At 37.8% G+C, this 18,375-nt stretch overlaps 1 protein-coding gene and 1 non-coding gene across 2 annotated transcripts in view; both read right to left on the bottom strand.

Moving 5' to 3' along the window:
- Window positions 1–2,895: 2,895 nt before the first annotated feature.
- nploc4 (NPL4 homolog, ubiquitin recognition factor) overlaps window positions 2,896–18,375 on the bottom strand; it is a 67,292-nt gene continuing 51,812 nt past the window's right edge. The window contains exons 13-17 of the mRNA XM_080209597.1: window positions 17,808–17,879; window positions 12,078–12,173; window positions 10,269–10,385; window positions 6,981–7,083; window positions 2,896–3,247 (exon numbers count right to left, since the gene is read on the bottom strand). Coding sequence (XP_080065723.1) covers window positions 3,090–3,247; window positions 6,981–7,083; window positions 10,269–10,385; window positions 12,078–12,173; window positions 17,808–17,879 — 546 coding nt within the window. The 3' untranslated portion in view covers window positions 2,896–3,089. The remainder of the gene's footprint in view (window positions 3,248–6,980; window positions 7,084–10,268; window positions 10,386–12,077; window positions 12,174–17,807; window positions 17,880–18,375) is intronic.
- On the bottom strand, window positions 15,563–15,677 carry LOC145356728 (U5 spliceosomal RNA). Its single transcript, XR_013889201.1, has one exon. It is a non-coding gene; the product is annotated as a U5 spliceosomal RNA (small nuclear RNA).

The raw sequence follows: 18,375 nt of genomic DNA, 5'->3' as shown, positions 1-18,375 counted from the left end.
GGATCACAGATATGCCTGGAGTGCAATGAATGCAAAGCTTGTAATTATATAGGCTGATGAGCAATTTATACTTAATTTTCTAATTATGCATAGAGATCCCTCTAAATTGCACTGCAATTAGAATAAGGAGAAAGACATCTATGAAACTAAAGTTGTTATAAGGGGAGGGGGTGTGGTTACGAAGATTAACTTCAAATTGGCATTATTTGAATCAAATGAAACTTCTACCTCCAGGATATAGGTACCAAGTGTACAGTCGTCAAATAAAACAATGACACAGTGCACTATTATAAAATGGATACTAGTTAAATCGAATGCTGACCTCTTTTAACTGTTAAAGTCCTGTTCTTTTTCTAAGAGTCAAAGTTTCAGCTGCACACACTGATAATGGAGTGAGGGCTGATTTATTACTCTTGTAAATGATGGGCATTACTTTTTCAATAGATGGGAAGCTCTGAAATACTGAACTTATCTCTAAAAGACTGTGTACAATGGAAAACTTCCAAAACAAAACGGGAAACACACCTGCCATCAACTTTATTTGAATTCTTAGTTTCAATTTGTTGTTCTACTCGATGTCTTATACCTGCAAGCAAGTGAAATTACCTAGTTAGAGGGTGTTACTGAAAAAAATATACAAACTAGCCGTCAACTATCACTGCAACAGATACCATCTATTGTTCCAGTTTTGTTCACAAACAAGGAACTCCCAGAAAACACAGGCAAATCTCCCATTTCTTTCCACATATTAATTATTGCAGCCTGAAATCATTTTAAACACTGCATACTGCACCCACCTCTTCTTACTGGTCTCAAATAGTACTGAAAGTTGAGGAGTGACCGAAGGGAATTTCAATCAGCATTAGAATGGAGTCTGGAGGTAGCCAATGTATTTAACATTTTAACATACATGTATTTATTGAGCCTGCTAGAGGCTGTACCAATTTGGAAAAAAAAGGCTAAAATACATTTCCTCTGCATATTACCTATCAATGCTGGGGAGGGCAGGAGAGAGAAGTGATCTTTCTCTCCCTGCCCCCCCACCGCAGCCCCCCAAAAAAAACCTTCCATTTACCTCTCACCCAAGAGATCTGACCTAATTTGGATCAGTACTGATTTTGAAAATCAAATAATAATCCTCTGGGAAAACTGCCTGAGCACTGAAACTGTCAGACCGCTAAATACAGCAAAGTTTGGGAATTGATTTTACCCTCATGTGTCCATCTATCCATTTCACTCTGCCTTTAAAAAGATATTCTGGTTAACCTTTTTCGGCAATCAGTAAGGAATGCAGGTGAGAAAGGTTTCAATGTGAATGCCACAATATCTCAACTGACAGGCACCCTGGTCAAAAAGTGGCAAATGATGGCTCTTGAACTGTAAGGCAAATATTTTGTATCCTGAAATGCAAAACAAACTAACACAAGGATAGAATCTTACCTTATGCAAGGTGGCCCCAAGTCTGACATGGAATATCCTCCCTTTCTATGTCAGTGGGAAACATGCACCGTAGGACATCAAGTTTTACTCCTCTGGAGATTTTGCTATACGTGAGTCTTCCTGTTTGAAAACTCTCACAAATCATGTGGAAAATGGATTGAAGTGGCAGACACAGTCAGGGGTCTATGGCATCAGGGCTGTGTATAGGGAGAATCTTATTTACCACTTTACTGGGCCAGATCATTAAAAATAATTTTTATCCTGCTGGGATATTAAAGCAGCATCACACTTTTTTTTGACATCATGCTCAGATACAGAATTGAAAATAAATAAATAAAATGAAGTGCAGGTTCATATCACAGCTTTAAAAAGCTGTAGTCTCTATGAAACAACTAATTGTTACAAACCCCTTAAAAGAAAGCCAACACTGAAGCTAATTTATAAAGCATGCTTTGGCAAAGTGAAAGTGTAGGGAAATACAAGTCATATGGCTGAATTGAAATCTGCAATGATACATTTGTACCATTATTTGCTGATGTGCAGTCTAGTTGTAACAAACAATATTCAAACTTTTCTTGTACTTGAAGTTGTATCCCAACACACTCAGGTCACCGGTACAGTATAAAAATGGATATGCATCAGAAGGCAATTGGACAGATTACTTTAAAGCAATGCAAACTAGTTTGGAAGGGCATAGTACTAGTTAAATATGTCATATTTAAATGACACATCTTTGTATGTTCTATTCCACAGAAATACATTTATCTGCACATACTCTCAGACAGCCATTTCTTTCTTAAAACGTTGGTTCTGATATTTTTCATGGGAAAATGGAAGGAAAAGGCATGGTCACAAAACTAATTATTGGATTTCAAGTTGCTTTAAAATTCATTGTCTGCTCCAAACACCGTGGTTATCTCAAAATCATAAAGGCCAACATTCAATTGCACGACAGTTTTAAAACCTTCAATGAAAGGTGCTAATGTGAAGACTGGGGAACATGTCACGGATTAGCAAAGTAACACATACGAAGTAAATATGTTCAATGTTTAACCTATCTTGCCACTGCCTGAAAGGACAGCCGTAACATGTTCACACAGCACTGAATCTTCAGCATGGCGGGCTTTATGCTCATAGATAACATCTGACACAGCGTAAAGCAAAACCTGCCAAACTCAGCAACTTTTTTTTTGGTACTGTTTTTGGGGGGCTATCACAGTTTTACATCACATATTTGAGCAATGCAGGTGACTGGCTAAATTCAACTCATTTGAATCCCTTCACATTTAGTGAAAGCTAATAATAACCAGTTGTTCCCAAGCTGGATGCTAGATTTTGCTCTCCAGGATGAACAAGACAACTGTTTCATTATTACCCCACCCCCCATAGAATTTGTTTTGTACAGAGTGAAATTTTCTCAAAAACCATTCAATTAAAACATGGAAGAAATTAAAAGTCCTTGAAAATAAAAGTTGTATTTAGTAATTTTTTCATTTTAATCTCAATTAATAAAGTCCAGGCAGATCTCAAGAGGACAAGTTCACTTGTAGAATGTTCTTGCTGCATCCAGAGTGCCCTGGCAGCCTCGTCTTCCCAAATGGACATAGGGTCAAATGGTATGGCCAAATCCGGCTTTCCTTTGCTGCTGGCTAGGTTCTAGGAAGGTTGCACATCTCACATTGGTCAGTGCCTGGATGGTTCATAAAGGTGCAGTGTCTACAGGACCACATAGCAGTGGGAGCAGACTGCTGAGATCCCCCCAATGCACCATATTCTGAAGTACTATGTGGCTGAACACCCACTGTACCTGTAAACAGAGAGCAAACTGATCAGTATGTAGGCCTTAAAGAATAAAAACACAACAAGTGTACATGAATAGGTCCACTCAACATACAAGTTCATTTCGGTGAAGTTAAGCATGAGTAAGATGGTTACGATGAGTGACAGTGTGACACAGAAGCACACCAACCTCCAGAGTTATTCATCAGCAAGCCATGCTACATTAACATTGCTTTCACAATCAGATTCTGTTCTCTTGTTTACTTTGTTACCAAGCAGCAGTACAGAATCTATGAGGAGAGTTATTGTTCCATATTCAGTAAAACAGGACATGATTGGACATCTATATAAATCTAATCAAATGGCACCTATTTTAGCTTTGTGTAAACCGAATGTAATGTAAATCTTAAGGGAAGTAGTGTGTTTAAAGTTTGGTTAGGTAAAACAATATTTAGACTTTTGGGTATATTCATCATATTCTAACTTATGTGGAGAAGACATTAGCACTTAGAAAGTGAGGCAAAGTTTATACAGAAAATTCCTGCATGATCAGCTTTGCAAGACTTCCATCAATATCAGACTTAGAAATATATCTGTGCTTCAAACGATTTACTCTTGGGATGAAGTAATTCTGCATTGGAAGAACATATCCACCTCACATCACACCTACAAACTAGTTCACAGATATATTAAGAATTGATAAGTTGTTGATCTGCCATCTCAGTTATAGAAAGTATGTAACGTGAAGCCCACAAAAGAAGTTAATTACAAATGCTAATAACCACTGGTCATTCTCTCTAACTAGCAATTTCCCCTGTTATCAAAACTCTAACCCTATGTTAATGAGATTAAAAATAATTTAAACGTGGTAACAATGGCAAGGTTTCTATGTTACAAGTGTTCCTGCAAGGTGAGCATCGCTGGCAAGACCAACATTTGTGGCTCATCCCTAAATGCCTTTTTCAACCACGGTACTCCACATGATGTAGGGACATCCACAAAGGGAGTTCCGGGATTTTGATCCAATGGCAGTGAAGAGACAGCAATATAGTTCCAAGTGCGCAGCTTATAAAATACTTCATTGGTTGTAAACAGCTTTAGAAGATGTTGTAAAAGGCACTACATCAATGCAAGTTCTTTCCTTCTCTTTTATCATTTATTGCCCTTCCCTAGTTGCCTTGATAATTAGCAGCAATTATTTTTAAACCGTGTGGGCATTCAGCATCAATTATGAAATGTGGGCCAAGAGACAGGTGTATGTATGACAGGCTGGGTAACAGCGGCAAGTTCATTTTCTCTAAGCAACACTAATGAACCAGCTTTTCTAGCAATTATTTACTTACAGGCTGCAAGTTAAAAAGAATTGGTGAATTCAAGTTCACAACTTCTGATTGTGGAATTTGAGGATCTAACTTTTGGACTGCTAGTTGGGTACTGTAACCACTATACTACCTTTTCACACCTTCCCTTATCTGAAGGCATTCATTCTTTTGTGAAACTCTCTGACATCTTTGCCTGGCATATATTATTTAAGTTTGAGTCTCACCACTGGGAGAAAACATTCTGATTGAGTTAGGTATGGCTCTCAGTGGATTGTCACATTCAGCAGTGACAACAGAATTATTTTTCTGTTTCTCCTTCAAATGTGTCAACTGAGATCAGGCTTTTAAGCTGAGACCAAGGATCAAGCCTATTAGATATTTGCTTCCAACTACTCAATGTCCAACTCACTAGTGACATGCTTTTTTTAAAAAAACGCCTATCGTTTAAAATTAGGATTCAATTGCTAAAACATCAAGTTGCTACAACACACGTTATATTCACAAACTATTACTTACAGGCCTATTTTAAATGCAGTATGTCAGGTGCTAAGACCTCACTCTATTTTTTTTATAAAAAAATACAAATTATGGCTAATTTATACATTTTAAAAACTGGACAAAAGACTTGAAGGCGACTGAAGCCATGGCTAGCCCTAACTCAAAACAAAAGGAAATTTCTGACATTCAGAGAAGCTGATGCCTCGTTACCTTTGAAGTGGCACTAATGACCCTGTGACTACAGAGATCAAATTCAAAGGGAGTAACACAAGGGCCATTTACATTTCCTGGGCCAAACCTAGCCCAGTAAGAAGTCTCATAAAACCAGGTTAAAGTCCAACAGGTTTATTTGGTAGCAAAAGCCACTAGCTTTTGGAACGCTTGCTGCTCCTTCGTCAGGTGAGTGGGAGCTCTATTCACAAACAGGGCATGTAAAGACACAAACTCAATATACAAAATAATGGTTGGAATGCGAGTCTTTACAGGTAATCAAGTTTCAAAGGTGTAGACAATGTGAGTGGAGAGAGCATTAAGCCCAAGTTAAAGATGTGTATTGTCTCCAGACAGGACAGTTAGTGAGATTTTGCAAGCCTAGGCAAGTCATGGTGGTTACAGATAGTGTGACATGAATCCAAGATCCCGACTGAAGCTGTCCTCATGAATGGAACTTGGCTATCAGCCTCTGCTCAGCGACTCTGCGCTGTCGTGTGTCGTGAAGGTTGCCTTGGAGAATGCTTACCCGAAGGTCAGAGGCTGAATGCCCGTGACCGCTGAAATGCAAAGTTTTGTAAACTGAGTTTGTGAATTTATATGCCCTGTTTGTGAATAGAACTCCCACTCACCTGACAAAGGAGCAAACACTTGGAAAGCTAGTGGCTTTTGCTACCAAATAAACCTGTTGCACTTTAGCCTAGTGTTGTGAGACTTCTTACTATGTTTACCCCAGTCCAATGCCAGCATCTCCACATCATGACCAAGCCTGGCCAACAGAGATGGCCAACTTGCTAGGACGAAGGACTCTGAAAGTTCTTTTGCAATTCTTAATAGTTGAAATATTAACATCCTTAGGAATCGAGACCCAGGAATATATATCCTTTGTTAGAATAGCAGGAGTCATGCCACACCCAACCACCCCACCCGGGGAGCCAGTTATCCTGTCTTGCTGTACTGCCCTTTGGTTTACCATGTTCCACCTAGTGAGCAACAATTTAGAATCAGAGCACTGTCCAAGTTTAAACACCTGACCCCAGTGACACTCTTTCTACTGGAACCTCTGAATTTCTACACAGAATTTTTATGCAACAAGACTAATTCATTTCTTTGTGCCTATCCCATTGTGTGAGTCTCAACTGGAATAGTGAACTATCCAGCAGTCTTCTGCCTGCTGACTCTGTGAAAGACTACATCATTGGACTTTGATTCTAGACTCAGGTGAAACAATAATTCTTTATTTTGTGATTTTTGCCCAGTAAATCAACATTTTTTGATTCGCTCTCTCATTGTACATGTGAAAAAAGGATGCCAAGTTGTATGGTTGAGCGAGTGTGAATAAATCACCAATCTCTAACGTGTTTCTGCAAATCTGGTGTCAGATGTTTGGATCACATCAAAATTGAAGGGTTGAAAAAATATACCACCTATAAATGAGGAAATCAAAATTCTGCTTATGGATGGGTGATTAACCTCCCTCCTGTCCATAACAATTGCTCAATGTGAAGATCGGGCAACAATACCAGTAAAGACCGCTGTGTAACTGAAAGTATTCAAGAAATTGGCGTTCTATATGATGTCTACAAACATAATAACAGATGTCTAGCTACAATGTCTGAATGTTAACTTTAAGGTCTATTATTGGTTAGCAATAGCTAGACAATTCATATATTTTACATTACTGTTTAGTTGCCATCCCCTCTTTTACCCATCCCCTCTTTTTCTCCTTACTGCAGAGCTGTTCAATGGTAGCCCATTGCTCCGATCTCTTCCAGGTCTGGGCAAGTTCCTCATTCCGTGTTTTCACTGCTTCCAACAACAAGTTGATACTATCCTGTTAGAGATAAGCAGTGAAGGTTACATGAGAAGATACATAGAATTGTCATTTTACAGATCATTTGGATGCAACCTATTGCACAAGAATGAACACCTTTGAACAAGAGATGAGAGAGGACTTTAATTAGGCTGTTCATAACAGCTTCAACAGAATCCATTTACTTCAAAGCCAACTTTAAATAACCAGTGCAAACTAGCTTTTAATTCCAAAGTGTCATTTGAATGTTATTTTTGAACAGAAGATTTGATCCAGCTGATGTGTTCATGAGGTAATAGATAAAAAAAACAACTTGGGACTAAGATAAAGCACTTAAATAACAGCACTGAGTCATCTATTTGTCACCTTCATGCCAGAAATTCTAGTTTACACACGTATTCATTGAGATTCGAGCACAATCTCTGCTCAGACTCTTACATAACCATCCCTCAGACTTGTAGCAATGGGACCCACTTCATATTTATCAAAAAAATAATTTTTTTGAAAAAATACAAAGGAATATTTGTGATTTGAAGAGTTTTATGAATGCATATATAAACATAAGAACTGTACAAAATAGATATGTCCCAGTCAGAATAATAATTATTTTAAGAAAGGTGCTGTACCCATTTCTCTGTAAAGGGCAGACTTTGAAGAAAATATAACAACTTGACACTTCTGACATAATGGCTCAGTTACTGAAACGTTAGTTAAATGTAATTCACATTAAATAAAAAGATATAAATATTTCATTTGAACATCAAGAGTTTTTCAATACGACAAATACACTTTGTAAGTACCTCACAGTCCAGGTAGATGTGCTTGGGCTAAGACATCAATGTTTGGATATTTTGCCAAACACTCAGTAGAGTGCAGGATTATGGAAAACAATTTTGTTTTTAGATAGCAAAAACTATAAATTCATCAAGACCACCAAAATAATATTAATCTAAATGTAAGAAAAAAAAACACATGATTAACCCTTTCATTCTTAGGAATGAATAGTTAGATGACGAGGCATAATGGTTTTTTAAAAATGACACCAGATTTGCAGAAATAAATATCCATACTCAAGAAATATAATTCCATGATTTGGCAGTAGTGAATAGCAACTCGCATTACATCCATGTTTTCCCAGTATATTTTGGAATACTGATGTGTTAATCTTTTACTAGGTACAATTTGCATCTCCTTGCATCTGGCTTTCTGTGGTGGATACCTAGCTGTAAAAGGCTTGTTACAAGGGTTGCATAATGTGCAACTAATATGTAACTAAACGCATTAGGATACTATAGCCCAATGATTTGTGAAGTATCAGTGGTTAAGAAAGACATGTCAGCCCTGCTCCCAAAATTAGGGAATCTCTCAGTGGTCCAAAAGCAGTCTTATCTAGAATTGCACCAGGTGCCAGTTAAGGGAATTTCTTGCTTCAAGTATGATTTATTGTGTTCTGATAAGTTTCTTCATGGTATCTTACTTCCTTAGGGGAAATTTACTTGTGGCTGGCAGATGCTGGTCATAGTACATTTTGAACAAAACCCTTGATTATGCCAATATACAACTGACATCTTTTCATAATGAGAATTAGTTTTCTTTTTTGCTTTAAACACATCTGCCTTCAATTAGAAGATATTACTTCCAGATATTTTGAATGTTTAACACTAATACAAAAGGAACTTCCTGTATTCCTTCATTCATTGTAGTCTCTCAATAAATGAAAACGATTTTTATCTTCAAATGTGCAATAGTTACACTTTTATGCAAACCCAGACGTGAACATAGTTCTGAGATCTTTATAAAGGGATTTATTCTACTGTTGTCCAATTTGGATGACAGGTTTTAAAAACAAATAGATTTAACTGCTGCACAAGATATATGCTCAATCTTAAAATAATTATTCGACACAGCATTCCCCTTATCTTGGTGATTCAGAATATTAGTTGCATCATTTTACTAAATTTCAAGAATGCTCTGCATGAAAAAATAAATCTGTTAACAATATTCCAAACTATTGATAGCTTTCCAAAAATCAATGGTAATTTAAGTTTGGCAAAATCATAATAAGGCAAAATTTACAATCTATATTGAGAACATTAAATTCAATCCCAAATGGGATATGATACATCTTAAAATATCTTGTATTGTGGCATTTATTGATATGCAATTGCACCGTTCAGTGTGCCTGTCAAGGTTAATATTTTAAAATGTGATTCGTATTTTTATTGCTAAAGGTGAAAATTAATATTAATTGTAATATTCATCACTAGATAGAACACATCGATGACTGATTATTTGAAAAGGAAGACAAGTATTGAGCCCTAATCAAATGTATGACAAGACGATGCTCCAAGTTTCAAGCAGGTCAATATTTTGATTGATCCTGATCTCCAGTTGATCACTGCCAACCAAACTATTCTACACACACACGCACACATTGTGCTTGCTGCTGAGCTAAAAGGTAAGGCCTGGAAATGGTCTGAGCAGATATTCATTTGATAATATGCCAAGATAGCAAGCTGCTTCTGACTCAAAATCAACACAGGGGCTGCTGCCCTGCCAAAAATATGCACACAAACAATATACTAAGAGTGTTGTATCATAACTAGGTTGCAAAGCAATTCATTACAGTAAATATTTGAAGTACCGAGGAACATTAAACCCCCCTCAAAAAGAAAATGCAAATTATTATTGGTGGTCAAGTAATCCAAAAACTACAATAAGATTTCGGGAATAATTTTTTCTTGGAGAATACACAACAGTGTACAGGAGGCAAAGTTTTCTAAAGGAAGATGAACGTAATAGTGAACAGCAATATCAGAGGACAGGGTAGCTTTCTACATATTGCTCACAATGTTAGTGTGCACTTAATTTATTCCCTTTTGCAGCTTATTTGTGTAACACATTCAAGTAGTAAATATATTTTTCATGGGTGTTGCAAAACAAATTATGCAGGCAATTTTTCTATCATACTGAAATTGACAGAACGGCCACTCAGAAATTTGCCCTGTCCACGTCCAATCCCAGATATTATTACACTCTGGCTTTCATTTGTTTTCATTGGATTTCCTTATTCCAATCCAACATCTTGATTAAACAAATAATAAGGCTGCTTCTAGATGTGGGCACAATGTCAGACAACATAGGCACTTTTAAGTGGGGATTCCAAACTGTTAAAGTATGTTCAGGGGCTGTTAAATGATACTCACCCTGAGTGGCATAACATCATTGGTTACCAGGAACAGAAGTAGATGGAAATCGGAGATGACATCAAGAAAAACAGAAGACTGATTCTGCGATAAGTAGGTGGCCAAAGTATGAAAATCCTACAGAAAACAAAATAAATTACTGTGTAACCATATAAAAGGATAAGAATAAAACTTGTATTGAACGGTACTTATTTTCTGAAACTGAGAAAAAAAATCAGTGTGCAGTGGGTAACTGGTGTTATACAGGCCAGAGTGGTTGGAGGTTTATACAAGTGTCTGAATGAGTTAGCTGTTCTGAACCAGGGAACAAGAATACTACGATAATAATCGTTCCTCTGCTCACCATATCATGGCAAAGAAGCAGCCAGCAAGGATTTCTATTCCCTACTGCTTTTGAATGGTTTGTTCTGGCAAGTGCACATGCTTAGAGAGTGGGTGAGGGCAAAAAGGACTCTGCCACAATGCACTCCATGGATGAATATATGGAGTCAGACATTTAACCTACCTGGGAACATTCCTCAGCAAGTCAACACCTTCAGGAAGGGAACAAAAGATTGAAGGTTCCACTCTTTAGTCAAGAAAATTAGGCTGACAGAAATTCTAATTTACATGATAGAAGGTGGTGGTTCTACTGGGATTATTCAGCTTCACTCAAAGGTCTAGTTAAATATCACAAACACCAATGCAGACTGTGCAATTAAGATGCTTATATCATAGCACACCCTGAATAATCATCATTTAAACCTGACATTTTCTACTAGAATTCTGTTAATATTTTATTTCAATATAAACTTGGATCACGCTTTTATAAACTTCGATCACGCTTTTATAAACTGCTTACGCAAACTCAATTTAAATTAGACCATCAGTTCAAATGATCATTTTTAAATGAGACATTAAAACCAAAAGAAATTCTAAACATTTAAATTTGATCCCAATTAGCAGCCTCAAGGAGAATTCATTCCCATGCAGGATACTATGCAGCTTAAAGAAACACAAGAGAGAGTATTTTCTAGCAAGATTTATTCAGGTGAACCATATCATCAAACACCACTGCAATCCTTAGGACAATAAGCACGGTATAAATTCGTGGTATGGGGATTAAATCCCACTGAGTCAAGCTGAAGTAGCTTGAGGGAGTTTATAACATCAGAAAGCAGGACATAAAAATCCAATAGATTTTTATGAAGGGGGAGGGGGAATAAAAATGAGAAGATGAGATGTTCATATTGTTGTGAAGCTGCAGAGCATTATGCACTAAAATTCATGCATAACAGTTCTCTATGACATTATTAAAATAGGATTGGTAGTTAGAGTTTGGATCATCAATAAACCCTGTTTTTTTTTGCCAGAGCTTTGCATTAGTTTTTGTTATACTGCAATTATTCCCTAATTTATATGTGACCACTAATTGGCTGCATCCATGTGCCTTTGCCATTTCCTACCACCTTTTTGGCAGAGGAGTTTGTGTTCTAAAGTCAAACACATCAACATCAAAAGCAAGTGAACTGAGGAAATGCAAGAAACAAATCAGTTACAGTGGTTGAGGCAGTTTATGTTATACAGAAATTGTTCTACAAAATACTACTAATTGTTCTTGGAAGAACGTCAGCCAGTTTCTCGCCAACAGCTCAATAATCCTGTAATAAAAGTCAGCGGCATAGCAAATAAAAATTGAAAAGAATTTACTCGTCAGTAAAACTTCAACCCACGTGTTGGCGTTGCATTTTGTGCTCATTCATCTCAATCGCATACAATTCAAATTTTAATGTAATGCTAAACTGTTCATTACAGCAGCAAGGCATTTACCTGTGTTTCTCCGACAACATCTCTGTTCACAACAGAAAAAGGGTGTGGAGATGAAGCAAAAGTGTAAACAGGATCCTTTGGAAAAGTTGTGGGAATCTATATTTGAAAGAGTAGATCAGATTTATGATTATAAAAATAGAAAATTGAAGAAACATCTAGAGAGAGAAATGCAGACTGGTGTTTCAGGTATAGACCATTTGTCAGAACAGTTCCATCTTAGTCTACACACAAAACATCACATCACCTTGCAGTCATTGAAGCACAAGAGGAGGCCATTTATTTGACCTCTGTAGAGCAAGCCAGTCAGTACTATTGCCCCACTCTTGCCCTGTAGGCCTGCACAGTTTATTGTCAAGTGACTATCCAATTTCCTTTTGAAATCAGGTATCGCGTCTGTTTTTAACCATCTTTGCTACAGATTCTTCTGCTCTACCTTTGTTCCAGAGTCCAAAATTTTTACTTAGTTATTTTTACAGATAAATTTGTTTCCATATTTCAAACAATCTTGTAGAAAATGATCTTTAAGAATGAGACAGACCAAATTTTCTACAAGACAATAATAACTTGCACATTTATAGCACTTTCAACATGGAAAAGGTGCCCTAAGGTGTTTCATATGAGCGCAAAAGAAAAGGATGCCAAGGGAAAGAAGTTAAGGGTAACTAAAGCTTTCATCAATAGATGGGTTTCAAGGAGCATCTTATAAGGAGGAGAGATGGATGGATTTAGCACAGAACTTTTAGAATGTGAAACCTTAATGGCTGAAGACAATAGCTGCCACCAATGTGTCAAACATAAGTGGGATGCACCAAATGTCAGTGACAGAGGAGTGGAATTTTGGCCAACATGTGAGGGCTTTCAAGCTGGGGAAGGCTGCAAGGGTAAGGGAAGGCACAGGGAAACGCTGGATTTAGCCTAAGGGAGAAAATTTTAAGTTGAAGGCAACAACGGATCAAGAATTAATAAAGGTGAGCAAAGCAGGGGTGATGAACGAGTAAGATACAGGCAGTGGAATTCTGGATGAGTTCAAGTTTACAGATTGTAGAGGATAGGAGGCCAATCAACTGCATATTGGAAAACTGAACCTGGAAATGATAAAGGCACAGACAAAGTTTACATAGGAATAGGAGGCCTTTGTGTTTTGAGCCTGTTCCACCAATTGGGCTGAGGCACAGCAGAGAGCAGACTGTTCCAGAAGTGGAAGTAGGTGGTTTTTGAAAGAGAGATGAAAAATAACTTCCATTAATATAGCAGTTTTTAATGACCATCAGATGTCCTGAAGTACTTTACAATCAATGAATTTATTAAGTATAGCTAGTATATAGTATATAGGAAACAAAACAGCCATTTTACAACAACAAGCTTCCAGAAACAGTTAACGTGATAAAGCCCAGATAATCTGTTTCTGTGATGTTGATTCAGGGATAAATATTATTCAGAACATTGAGGATAATTCCCTAGCAGGTCCTCAAAATAATGACATTATTATGTCTACCTGAAAAAGCATATGGAGACTCAGTTTAATGTTTCATTCAATAGTGCAGCACGTCCTCAGTACTTCACTAGAATGTTAGCCTTGATTTTTGTTCTGAAATCCTAGAATGGGACTTGAACCCACAACTTTGTGTCTCAGGAGTGTCACCAACTGAGCTAAGGCTGACACCCATGGGGCTAGAAGGTCAGCCTGGAATCAAATAGCACACCAAAGGTGTGAAAGGTTGGGTTTTAAGGAGATACCAGCTGTGAAAAGGGAAGAAATTAGTAGTGAAGAAATGGATTTCATTGCGGTGGGGGTAGGTGAGTAAAGATAATGGTTAGTCTTTCCAGTGCTTAACTGGAGAAAATTGTAGCTCATCCAGTGCCTCCACTGCCCCCACCCATCCCCCCGTATCCTTTGATCCATTTAGCTCCAGATGTATTGGTGTAGGTCTGATCACACTCAAAATCCTGTTGTTAGTATAGGGGATATCTGAAAAGCAGTCTGACAACATTCAGGCAGTGGAAGGTTCAAGAAAGGTGGTGAAGATGTAGAGCTATGTGCCATTAGTGTGCTGCTGAAAGCTAATCCCATGTCTGTGGATGATGTTGCCAAGGGCAGCATGTAGTGGAGGATAGCCATACTGTGATTGCTGGGATTTGATATGGTAATCCCCAAGGTGCTGTACTAAGGCCTCAGCTTTTCATTATATTTAATCACTGTAAAATGGATTTTAATTGCTCCACTGGCTGCTGTGCTGTCAGCTGCGTAAGCCCTGGAATTCCCTCTGTAAACCTCTCTGCCTCTCCCTGTCCTTTAACATGCTCTAAAAACCAACCTCTGAGCAAGTTTGTGCTCATCTCTCTTCATATTGCCTGAAACAGCTCGATGTCAAACTCTGTTTGATAATGCTCCTATGAAATATGCTATACAAAGACAAGTATCACATTTATCAATGACATGAATGAAGGAATAGAGAACTGTGCCATATATCCAAGTTTGCAGCACTGGGAGGCACAATAGCTAATAAAGCAGCTAGTAGGAGTCACACAAGAACATAGGCAGATGATGAGTGAACAACATGTAGTAAATGAAGCTCAGTCTAAATTGTAATATTTACAATTTACAATGTAAATTGTAATATTTTCTCAAGGTGAGAAACTAAGCAGTGTGGAGGAACCAAGAAATTTGGATGTCCCACATACACCAAAGGTTCATTGACAATTACATAATTTACACCAAATGTTGTAAATGCCAAGAAAGGCAATATTACTTCCCTCAAAACAAAGGTAACAGGAATGGAGCAAGCATTATTAAGCAGCAAGTATAAATTGTGAAATGCTGCTTGTAATGAAATCATAAACACTGTCATTAGTTGTTTATGCTGACAAATTCTGAACTACTGCCAATCATAAAACTCTGCATGCTCAGAAGAGTGACTAATCTGGAGTTTATACCGGCAGCATTATTTTACATGTGATCAGACCTACATCAAAACATATGGGGGCAAATCCAAAATAGGTTACTGAGTCGGATGATCAGCCACGATCATAACAAATGGTGCAGCAGGCTCAAAAGGTCTAATGGCTTACTCCTGCTACTATTTTCTATGTTTACAAATGACAAAAACTAAATTGAAGGGCAAATAACCTTGGAATGGTTTTACTGAATTCAAATTAAGCTGATTTAAACTGTAATTTTGTAAGCCACCATGCCTTTTATTCCACAAAGGGAAGCTCCACAAGCCATATATAAAGTACTAAGCAAGAGCAAAAAATTGCATGTTCCAAATAAAACATTCAATTGGAAATTTTGGCTTGCCCTAAATTATTACATTAAATGGATCTGTTGCCAGTTGCCAGAATCACTGCTTGCTGTTGTCCGACTAGTTATATACAGAATTCTCACGTGGATGAAAAATAACTATTAATAGAAAAGATTATTCATGTCCATTTTTATACCTGAGTTAACATAAAGGGTGTAACTGCAATCTACTTTTCATTAGAAAAGGCTCACAGAAAAGGGCCACAAAAATTTAACTTAAAACTCAAGAGCATTGCTCTCCATGGCAATCTTTACTAAAAGGCAAAAGATTTAGACAATCTGAAGAGAAATCATAATTTTAATAAATGCTCCTTCTAGTCTGTGGACAAACCCAGAAGGAACTGCACAGGACATTCACAAGTCATACTCTTTAAAATACTGTGCCTTTGCAGGTGCACAAAAAAAATTTAAATCATCAAGCATTGAAAATAACAGGCTATTCAAAATGACAAAAAATGAGAAAGCACATGAACCATAATTATTTTAAACCATTGTTTGCATGGATGAAAGGCTTTCAGAAAGTTGCAAGCAACTATTGGGGCACACTATTGCTAACACAAACCAGCATTTTCAACACCTGCACAGGAAGCAGTTTTACATTCTAAATATTTCCATGAACTGGCAGATGCTGGGCTGTCTATCCATCCTGTTTCATTTAGATTTTACTGCAGTTCATTGCCTTGGCTACTGTATTCATAACACTGCTGACACATTGTATGACTCTTTATCTGTCACTTCTCAAGAGATTAATCAACTTGTTGGGTTGGTTACCAAGAAGTGGAATATAATTTTAGGTTTAAAAATAGACATCCTTGATCATTTGACATCTGTATATTCTTTACAATTGACGTTCAGACAGAAGGCTAGAACTGTGTTAGACTATAAACATTTCTAACAACACCTAATCACCTCTCAAATGATATACAATGGCATTTGCACTACCAAGCCCCCCACATCAACAGTCAGGGATGGGGGTGGGGGTGAGGGGTGGTAGCTTCACCGTTGCCTAGAAATTCAATGAGCCTGCTACTTTTCTCCCTTCTGTTCTTTCCCAAGAACACTGACTCATTGTTTGGGTGAGAGTGTATAATTGCTGGGTTCCCCAACAGCCATTTTCACCTGTGACCCTGCCAACAGTGAGTATTAGTCAGCATGTTCAAGCACACAGCGCATCATTAACAAGCCTAATCATGTCCCAGGAGCTGGGAATCTAGTCAAATTTCTCCTTCTCTAAATAGCCTGAAATGCTGAAACTAAGTGTAGTACTTCAACTGCCACTTGGCTGGCAGTAACCTATTCAGCACAATTGGCAAACTGGGAGGAATAGTTTCCTAGTTTGTGTGGCTCAGCTACTCAGCATCTTAAGTAAGCTTCAGCCAGAAACTTTCCTAACCTAATTTTTTAAAAAAACTTTTTAAAACCAGACACAAGAATTGGTACATCATATTGCTTGAGTACAAGAATTGCAAATCATGTTGCAGCTATATTACACCTTGGTTAGGCTGCATTTGGAGTATTGCATGCAGTTCTGGTCACCACACTATCAGGAGGATAAGGAAGCTTTGGAGAGTGCAAAGAAGGCTCATCCGGATTTCGCCTGGTCTTGAGGGCATTGACAGTGAGAAGAGGTTGAATAAACTAGGATTGTTTTCATTGGAAGAATGGAGGCTAAGGGGGTATGTTATAGAGGTCTACAAAATTATAGACAGGGTGGCTAGTTAGAGGCTTTTTCTCAGGGTGGAAGCGTCAATTACAAGAGGACACAGGCTCAAGATGAGAGGAGGAAAGTTTAAGGGAGGTGTGCAGGACAGACTTTTCATACAAGTGGTGGGTGTTTCAAATGCATTGCCAGATGAGGTGATGAAATCAGGCACATTAGCAACAATTAAGAGGCACCTGGATGGGTACATGACTAGGAAAAGAAAAGAGGGATACAGTCTGAGTAAGGACACTTTTTTTTAGTTTAGTTAGGGCATCATGATCGGCATGGGCTTGGAGGGCTGAAGGGCCTGCTCCTGTTGTTTGTTTTTTTTCAGACACACAGATGTTTGGTAAAAGTGCTTTATTAAAAAAAGCAATACGGATTCAGAGTAAATTAAGTATACTTTATTTTTGAACGACTTAGCATTGAAGGGGAGTGGGGTGATACCCACTCTCACATATCCCTGGCCTCAAACTTAATCAACATATATGCCATTAATATAATTAAATCCATTTCAGGACACGATGCCTACGTATAGGCAAACTAGTTTTTAACTACTTGATGCAATTGCATTATTTTTATATTGCAGTACCGGCAAAGCAAGACAAGAATTAATAGATTCATGGTGTGTTTCTGTGCCATGCTTCAATGCTCCCTTGCTGCATTCCAGGAAAAATGAAATGCATCGAAGATCAAAATCAGGATTAAAAATATACTTTATACTTACATCTATGATCAGGTACTCAACCGGCAACGGCCTTGCTAACTGTGTGATTTCATTACCAAACTTGTCTATGTCCTACAAGAAAAATCACAAGGATAGTTTACATATATATTTATTCACTTCACCATGTGGACTTAATTCACTGCAATATAATCGCAGAATAGAATAATAGAACTCCTAAAGCATTGAAATTATTGCATCTACAGGTAACAAAGCGATGGTTGAGGGGTCAGCAGCAGCTTAAAAGGGTGAGGATACGTATTGATGCAGTAATAGTAGTGACCTTGGTGATGGACAGGTTATGGGCTTGGTAACTTGGTTCAAGGTCGAATGGAACTTCAAATTGTAAACAGTCTGGCTCAGCCTCATTGGAATGAATACCCAAGATATTTTGAGTGGAAAAGGACCTCAACTAGGCTGAGCAACAACTTTTCTCAAACATGAACAAAATCAAACATTACATCAGCAATAGATCATATATCATAGAATGCCTGTAGTGCAGAAGGCGGTCATTCGGCCCATTCTCACCCCTCTCCTTTCCCTGTAGTTCAATGTATTTACCCCACTAGTC

The sequence above is a fragment of the Carcharhinus amblyrhynchos genome, chromosome 21 (assembly GCF_965287045.1).
Source record: "Carcharhinus amblyrhynchos chromosome 21, sCarAmb.v2.hapA, whole genome shotgun sequence".
Classification (NCBI taxonomy): Eukaryota; Metazoa; Chordata; class Chondrichthyes; order Carcharhiniformes; family Carcharhinidae; genus Carcharhinus; species Carcharhinus amblyrhynchos.
The sequence above is the reverse complement of the archived record's forward strand: the minus strand, read 5'-3'. Positions and strand labels throughout refer to the sequence as shown.